The sequence below is a fragment of the Lathyrus oleraceus genome, chromosome 6 (genome assembly GCF_024323335.1).
Source record: "Lathyrus oleraceus cultivar Zhongwan6 chromosome 6, CAAS_Psat_ZW6_1.0, whole genome shotgun sequence".
Taxonomy (NCBI): domain Eukaryota; kingdom Viridiplantae; phylum Streptophyta; class Magnoliopsida; order Fabales; family Fabaceae; genus Lathyrus; species Lathyrus oleraceus.
The window spans coordinates 460,963,613-460,972,744 of NC_066584.1; the positions used below are offsets into that span (position 1 = coordinate 460,963,613).

Here is a 9,132-nt window from a genome sequence, read left to right on the forward strand (position 1 = left end):
TCAGAAAGTCTTGGCAAACACAAAGTCATAAAAAACATTTATTTTCTCATCTCTCCAGTCTTTTGCAAACAACACCATTTTTAAGCCAAAATGCAAAAAATTTAAAAGAGGTTCTTATAGAGTACTATAGATGTTTAGGGTGCTAATACTTTCCCGTTGCATAACTAACCCGCAGACTCTTATCTCTTTTTATTAGTTTTGTTTTAAAACTTCTTTGGGTTTTGTTCGTACTTTTTTCCCTTTCCTTTGGAAATAATAAAAGTGTGGTGGTGACTCTTGCTTTGTGAGTTAAGTTAATCAATAGCTTAAATCTTAAAAAATTTACCGCTACAGTGTATTTGGTAAATCCTGCATAATGAAATTTAACAAAGGCAAACAAAGTACACATGGATCCATTGATTACATTCACGCTGATCTTTGGGGGACTGAAAGGAGTCCTTCACACTCAGGTGAAAAATATTTTATGTCCATATTTGATTATTATTCCAAAAATTATGGGTATTCATCTAGAAGACTAAGGATGCAACTTTTGAAAATTTCAAAAGTTGGAAGACTTGGTCGAAAATCAGACTAGCAGGAATATCAAAAGGTTGAGAATCGATAATGGTCTTGAGTTCTGCAACGAAGATTTTGAAAGTTAATGTAGTATGATTGGTATTGTGACGCACAATACTACTACGAATATTCCTCGTTAAAATGACCTGACTGAGAGATTCAATCGAACAATCCTAGAAAGGGTTAAATACATGTTGGTTAGTGCTGGATTGAAGATATTTTGGGTTGAGATTGTTGTAACTGCAATATACATGATAAATAGGTGTCCCTCGACTTCCTTGGGGACGAAAACACCTGAAGAAGTCTGGTCGGGACATCCACCTAATCTCACAGACATAAAGTATTTGGATGTTTAGCCGATGCTCACATTAAACAAGACAAGGTTGAACTTAGAGCTCTGAGATGTATGTTTCTTAGATACCATGAAGGATTCAAAGCTTTTATGATGTGGTGCCTAGAACTTTAACAGATAAATGCCAAAGCTTCAATGATGTGTTCTCACTTGTTGTAAAGCATAGATCCATTATAATGTTGTTAGCCGTGGTGGAAAAGTTCGACCTAGAACCTGAGCAGATGGATGTGAAAACTACATTCTTGTATGGTGATCTAGATGAAACAGTCCTAATGAGGTAACCTGAAGGATATGCAGAAAGAGGGAAGGAAGATTATGTGTGCAAGTTGAATAGCTCATTATATGGTCTGAAACAATCTCCTCGACAATGGAATAAGAGATTCGACAAGCTCATGGCACACATATGTTTCACTAGGAGCCAGTTCGACCATTGTGTTTACTTCAGATATTGGCCTAGAAGTTCACTTATTATTTTTTTACTTTATGTGGATGACATCCTCATAGAAAACAATAGTGTCGAGAATGTTATGAAGGTGAAGGTTGAACTCGATAAGGAGTTCGACTAGAAGAATCTGAGAGTTGCCATCAGGATTCTTGGGATTGACATCCAGAGATATAGAAAGTAGTCGAGATTATGTTTATCTCAAGAGACATACCTGAAGAATATTCTCGACAAATTTGGTATGTCAAATACAAAGCATGTTGTAACACCGACAAATCCTCAATTCAAGCTGAGTGTGACTCAAAGTTCTAGTACTGAAGTCGAAAGAGTCTATATGAATAACATTTTATATGCTATTATAGTAGGTTCTTTGATGTATTTTGTATGCTATTATAATAGGTTCTTGATGTATGTTATGATATGTACGAAGCCAGACATAGCATAAAGGCACACTGCCAAGCTTTGAAGTGGACTCTGAGATACATAAAAGGATCCCTGAGTAGGGTCCTAATTTATGGTGGAACGATGAGTGATGGTGAAGTTGAATTCGAAGGATTTATCAACTCTAAGTATGCAGGATACACGGATACCATAAAATCGCTTTCTGGATATGTTTTCCCTATATTTTGTATAACAATCCGCTGAAAAGCTTCTCTTGATAAGATTGTTTCCTTATCAACCACTGAAACTAACTATATTTCCCTTGATAAGATTGTTTCCTTATCAACCACTGAAACTAACTATATTTCCCTTGATAAGATTGTTTCCTTATCAACCAATGAAATTCACTATATTTCCCTCACTAAAGCGAACTATGCCATTATTTTATATGGCATTCATATTTATAGGAACTCTTACATATGAAACATGAATCTTATTATTTAGCATACAAAATTTGCACTACTAATCATAATCAGCACAAGCATAAAATTCACAACAAAAGCTCTTTTGGTCGAGTGATATACATAGAGAGATTAGACAAACACATTTCATCCTTTCGAATATTTTGGCAGCTCATTGACATTCCATGCCAATTTGTAGACAAAGTTGTTAACAGTGTATTGTTCTTCAACTTACAAGAAAGCCACTAATCATCAACATTCTATTCATTTGTCTAATCTAATGACCTATTTAGTAAAAATAATGTTTTATTGTTTTTATTTCTTGTTTTTGTTAATAATATTAAAAATATCACTTTTATTTTTATTTTATTTCCTATCCTTTAAATATTTGTAAAGAAAACAATGAAAACATCAAATATGTTTCCTTCATAAATATTTTAAGAAATAAAACGAAAACAGTGATATTTTCGTATTAATTAACAAGAACTGAAAAGAAAACAGAAAATATTCTGTTAAACGCGACCGTTCCTTCTAACTGTTCTGGCTTTAGACAGTAAGTTTCTTCTTACATTTGTTCTGCATTAGGTTAAGTAGAAAATCCGTAAATACAGGCTCGTAGTTTGGCATTTTTCCATACCCTGAAGTTGGTAAAACCATAAAACAGAAAGTTAAAAACATATAAAAATTTGATTTATGTCAAAAACCATGGAATGCAGATGAGTAATACTTGCCTGGAAAGTAGTTGATGTCAATGACATAAAATACATCCTTGGTCCCGTATTCTCGAATCATATCTACGTTGAACATTCGAAGTCCCTATAAATGGCGTTACAGTTTAGTATTAGTGCATCATCTAGGAATGAAAAACAGTTGCGGAAGTAAGTGGAGTAAATAAATGTGATACCAATCTATGTCGAAGCTCCTTTGCAAGCTTTTCCAACAAAGATCTTGGTGGGTGTTCTGTAAAAAAAAAAAGCGTCAGAGTAAGTTGAAATGTTGCATCTTACGGTGGTGGAGTGTGGTGGGAGAGGGTAAATTTTTGGAATCTCACCGGCAATACTAGGATCTAGATCGGCATCATCTGCAGAAGCTGCTGCACATGAAACTCTTGGAAAACGGTATACACCAGCGACTTTTGATAGCTCGCGTTTACTGATATTGGGAAGAGAGAAACGCCTCACAACCTTTATGCTTTCCCCAACAATATAGATCTTAAAGAGAAGACCGCCTTCAATGTTCCAAATAAAAAGTAAGAAAATCGAGATTTTAGATAAACAAAATGTTTACAGAATGATAGTGGAGTATGAATCAGATCACACACCATGATTCACAAACTCTTGTAGAACCAGAGGAGGTTCAAGCTCTGAAAGAGAGAACTCATCATAAGCAAGAAATAGTTCATGTGACTTTGCAGTGCCATCAACAACTAGAGGTTTCGCAACTGAAAATTCGAAAGTAAAAAAAAAACACTTCAATACACATAAGAGAGATGACAATATATTTGAAACAGTCTTTGGCTAATAAAACAACATCAAAACAGAATATCCAATGGAATAAGATTCTTTTTGGTCCATTCAAATATTGAGAGTGTTGTCAATAGAAGATCACAAAAAATAGAAGTTTGTTCAAAATTCATTACACAGTAGTGCCGCTATTTGACAACATTTTGTACTAAATAGTCGTGATGCAATAGCGATTTGTTCAAATTTCGCTACAATACAGTGCTTCTATCACTGCTATTTAACAACACTGTTCTGAGCTATAGTCATTCAGAACCCATCGATGTTTGGCTTATTGAATAGGTGCCAATAGTAGTAGCTGATATAGTAAGTAATAACCAGATATAATCTCGAAATAAAATACGGGAAACAAAAATGAACATACATACCTAATGGCAACTTCAACCCAGCTTTGGTGACTTCATATGGGATACTAGATGAGTCTTTGTCTTTTGTGATAACTAGCTGACTAGGGATGCCAACCTTGCCTAAAAAACAGCAGTACTTAATACATAATCAATTTGGAAAAACGAAAACGAAATATCTTGAAGCAAGAAACCCAATATAAGAGCTTGATACTAATGATTGTAAATTTACAATACTTTTTATTACAGATTATGCACAGCCCCAAAACTTTCAGATGGAGATAAGTTACCGTAGCTCTCAGATAAGTTTAGATCCACCACATCTTGAAGCATGGATTGGCGATTGTGTAAATGTTGAATTGCATCTGGGGGATCAAGAACAATTACATCGGGATGTTTTTGCCTGAAATCCTTCAATAACGGAAAAGGGGATAAAGCCCAATCAGCATCACCAAAATACAAACTTTATGGAGAATTAGCAACCATGAAGCAATCACTAATCAGTAAATTACATATTTTCGGTGAGCTATGGACAACTAGCAGAAATGTTAAATGAAAAAAAAACAATATTGCAATTTATCGTCTCATGGAAATATCAAGCAAACCTATTCGGGCACAAAAGTTATGCCAGAAAAGTAAATCCTCACATGATTGAATATTGGGGGACTGATTTCAACTATCTGATCATGATTCTTGCAAGAGAAATGAAATTCGGTTGCATAAAGCTTGGGAGTATCCAGAAGATGTGGTTGTCCAGCCAATCATCTTCATGTCATACTCAACTCCGAAACTAATGATACTAACGATTTCATACAATGCCATGAACGTTATAGAAAGTAAAAGAGAAATCAAAACAACTTAACATTACATTACATGTACACAATGTGAAAGTGAGTTGAAGTGTGTGGAGTTAACGAACCTCGATAATATCACGCCATTCCTCTCCTGACAACTGAAAAGAACAAACAACCGGTCAGATATTAGTGTGTCACTGATAAACAAATTCAGTAAACACCTACGAAAATCTTTGAACATATAAAAACTATAAAATTCCGAAACAAACTTAACATTCACAAACCTTATGCAAGACAATATCAAATGGACCTTGTTCTGACAGTGGTTTGTTCACATCAATAGCAACAAAGTATATGCCCTTGCTCCTGCATTACATATAGTTTTTAGTCTTAGCAATCAAGATTTGTTCACCTCATTCTCAATACATTACATTACAAAGAAACACAGTAGCTCCAACACCTCTCAAAAAAGAAAAAGAAAAAGGTCTGTCTTCGTCAGCATAGCCGTGTCAGTGTCATTTTCGGACATGATTACATTTAATATATTCATTTTTTCAAATTTTATCTATGGGGACGTATCTATGTGTCTGAGTCTGTGTCACTTCCGGATGACATCTGTGATTATGGGATAACATTTAATTTATTCATTTTTTTCAAATTTGTATCAGAAAGGACATGTCACTGTGTCTGTCAGCATGGCAGTGTCATGTCAGTATCATTTTCAAATTATATATCGAAATGTCAGCAACGATTGTCTGTGTCATGTTAGTCTCAAGTTGCTTTATAGCAAATAAAAAATATTGAAGCATGATCAAAAATCAATTTGGTATGTGAAGAAATTAAAAGAACAATAACAAAAAAAAGAAAATTAAAAAACATTATGAGTGACCAAGAACCCCACCACTAAAAAAAGCCACTTTAAAAAAACAAGAACCAAAACGTGTAACACATGAAATAATCAACAAAAAAAAATGAAAAAAACTGAAAATTGAAAATACCTTGCAAGAGAAATGAAATTCGGTTGCAGAAAGCTTTTCTTCTTCTTAGCCGTTAACGCATACCCAACAACAACTTTCTGTCCCGAAAACGGCGTCGTACCGACCTCAGATTTCTCCATTACTTCTTCTTCTTCGCCGCTCGAAAACTCTCCGTTTAGCCTCATACCGAAAACACCCCTGATTCAAAGATCAAATCTTTTTCCCTTTTCCAATCAATTCACCTCAAAATCAATACGAAATCGAAAAACTTGAGAGTCAAAAACAAGATTATGAAAATTGAAATTGAGAAAGGGAATTTCGTTAGTGAAATTGGTGTAATGTGTGAGTAATTTATGATGAATTTATAGGAAAAACAAAAGAGGAATATTCAGTTTGCAGAGAGAAGAAAAAGTGTGGATTGGGTTTTTTTAGAATGAACGAAATGAGAAAAATAGATGAAATCACAAGTATATATAATATTATAATCATCACATGCAAAGTAATGTGCTTTTTGTACTTTCTCAATTTTACCCTTTATTTTATTTTATTTTATTTTATTTTTGGTTGTTGTATTTCATGCAAGTCAAAAAGACTATAACTTTCCAATCCAAAAATAATAAACACAAACTTATTTTTCTTATAAAAAACTTTTATAAATAATTTCTTAATTAACCTTTAAAAACTAATAATTGAAATATCGCATACTCAAACTCGCGCGTTTAATTGGATTATAAATCGTGTGGGTTTATGTCATAGTGTATTGGAAAAATAACTATTCCAATAAAATCCTCTTTTAAAAAGTGTATTGAAAAAATTGCAACATTTATATGATAGGCCACCGTCCAAAAAAAATAAACACTTCATAGTTTATAGTTTATACATATTGTCTTTTGGGTTGGTAATATATATATATATATATATATATATATATATATATATATATATATATATATATATATATATATATATATATATATATATATATATATATATATATATATATATATATATATATATATATATATATTAGTTTATTTCATTTAAATAGTAATAATTAAAATAAATTCATACAGACATCTATAAAATTAGAATTATGGTGTCAAATCTTTTTTTTTTGTTCTATTACAAGAAAAATATTAAATTTATGAAATAAGTAATAAATCTAATTTATTTGTAGATTAAATATATTGATTATCAATAAATTTTAATATATATATATATATATATATATATATATATATATATATATATATATATATATATATATATATATATATATTAAGGACTGAGGGACTAATATTCATAAAAAAATTAATTTTACTCCTAATATAACTATTATTTCATGAAAGGTTTTGCCGGAAAAACCCATGAATTCTGATTGCAATTTGACTTATTTTTCCCCAAAATCATGTCAATATTGCATTAATATTAATGGCATCATTATATTTTACCATTATATTTTACGAAGGCATATTCTAAATAGACGGTTTTTGCCAATGAGGATATTCATAGTTCCTTCGATGGTTTTTACCAATGAGGATATTCATAGTTCCTTCAACCACTATTTTAGATATAAAAAAGATATCACAAATTTAATCATTATTATAATCAGCTGTTAGTAATAATTTTTAGCTAATTAATATATATATATATATATATATATATATATATATATATATATATATATATATATATATATATATATATATATATATATATATATTAAATGTTGATAATTAATTTATCAAATATCAAAACATCATGAACAATATTATTATAGTTTATTTTGATTGTATATGAAATTTAAAAAATTAAATACAGTTAATTAACTTTTTTAATTAGTATAATATTAGTTTTTTCCTATTAAGAGTGATAGTTGAGAAGTATGGTTGAGCTCAAGAATAGTGAGAAATAAACATTGTGTAGTATTAATTCAACTATAATAATATTTAGTTTTTAAATATTGTTGATTATTGTTTGTTATGAATTAGAACTTTAATGTTTGTTTTATGTGTATGCTTTCAGGTCCTTCTAAGACTATTTCTGCTGCGCTTCCCTTCATGTTTTAGACACCATTAATTAAACCCATTTTATGGGTGTTTCCTCGTCTATTGGCGAGTTAAATTCTGCTATGAAATCTTTTAGAGTTTGAGATTCGATACTTTCTCTTGAGTCGTATTGAATATTATATAATGATAGTTCCACTGTCCATGATGTAACACCCTAATTTTTCCTCGCGTAAACTTAAAATATTTATTAGAGTAAAATAATTCAACATGCAATTTAGGATACTATGCTACAACATACAATCAACTTGCTGAATCGAAAAGACATGTAAGACTCTACAGTTATAAAAATAGTAGTAATAGTAACATGTCTGAATATTAACTTTTATTAAATCTCAACGGAACAACAATAACAAACAGTTAACTCAACATAACCAACATTAACATAACATGTCGTATAAAGAATGTTAAAACATAATGAAAGACACAACGTTTAAATCCCTCAGTGTTACACATCAGAGCAAACACCGACACAAAAATAAAATGGAAGACGTCATCTTCCACTCACATTTGCGCTCCTACTGCGGATTATCTGCAAGTTATCCACGTGGAGACAACATTCAAACAAAAAGGGGGAGATATCATAATTATATAAAGGAAATCATGATAATAAGTAAGCATTTAACTATCACATGAACATCACTCATTCCACAATACAATTCTACATAATCCACATAACATTTATTCACACATAATAGAAACATAACAACCATCCAACATAACAACAACATAATCAACCATCCAACATAATAACAAATGCAGCCAATGTACAATGTAATGAGACTAAACAACTTGACTCAATGCATGTGGTATCAATATGTGAACACTCAGGTTCACCACTTCGATCCTCACCTCCTAGGATCAAAGTCATCAATATGTTACCATCACCTCCAATAACGTCTCATTGATTCCATCACCTCCGAAATCAACTACCAATCCAATCCACACAATGGGATTTAAGGCTCACCAAAAACGGATCATTTATCCAACAACATGAATGCATGCATCATACAATACATGCAACAATAGTATCATGCACAATGACTCACCTCCATAGTCAATGTACACCGCCAATACAAGCCATCATACATCAAACACATGTTATACAGCTCAACAACATCAACATACAACATAACAAGCAACAACGATGCATTTAAAGTTATGTTACACCACCACATAAACATTACAATGCATATTAACACCATCACACAGAAAAATATTCATTTTTAGGTACTAAAAC

At 31.5% G+C, this 9,132-nt stretch overlaps 1 protein-coding gene across 2 annotated transcripts; it reads right to left on the bottom strand.

The window, feature by feature from the left end:
* Positions 1-2,279: 2,279 nt before the first annotated feature.
* On the bottom strand, positions 2,280-6,274 carry LOC127094570 (inositol-tetrakisphosphate 1-kinase 3). Of its 2 annotated transcripts, none has more exons than XM_051033390.1 (10): positions 5,848-6,274; positions 5,134-5,215; positions 4,975-5,007; positions 4,346-4,466; positions 4,080-4,178; positions 3,513-3,632; positions 3,243-3,419; positions 3,096-3,151; positions 2,923-3,007; positions 2,280-2,829 (listed from the first exon to the last, which is right to left on the bottom strand). In XM_051033390.1, the coding sequence occupies exons 1-10, from the start codon at positions 6,009-6,011 to the stop codon at positions 2,738-2,740; spliced, it is 1,029 nt and encodes a 342-aa protein (XP_050889347.1). In that variant the 5' UTR covers positions 6,012-6,274; the 3' UTR covers positions 2,280-2,737. The 2 variants fall into 2 exon arrangements, with proteins under 2 accessions (XP_050889347.1, XP_050889348.1); XM_051033391.1 differs by lacking the exon at positions 5,848-6,274 and adding an exon at positions 4,703-4,854 and having other exon boundaries at positions 5,134-5,213.
* Positions 6,275-9,132: the final 2,858 nt, after the last annotated feature.

Coding starts and splice junctions, on each gene's coding strand:
- LOC127094570 (XM_051033390.1), bottom strand. CDS start 6,011: ATGAGGCTAAACGGAGAGTTTTCGAGCGGCGAAGAAGAAGAAGTAATG. Junction 3,633..4,079: donor TGGGTTGAAGTTGCCATTAG/GTATGTATGTTC, acceptor TCGAATTTTCAG/TTGCGAAACCTCTAGTTGTT. Junction 3,008..3,095: donor AGGAGCTTCGACATAGATTG/GTATCACATTTA, acceptor CGCCATTTATAG/GGACTTCGAATGTTCAACGT.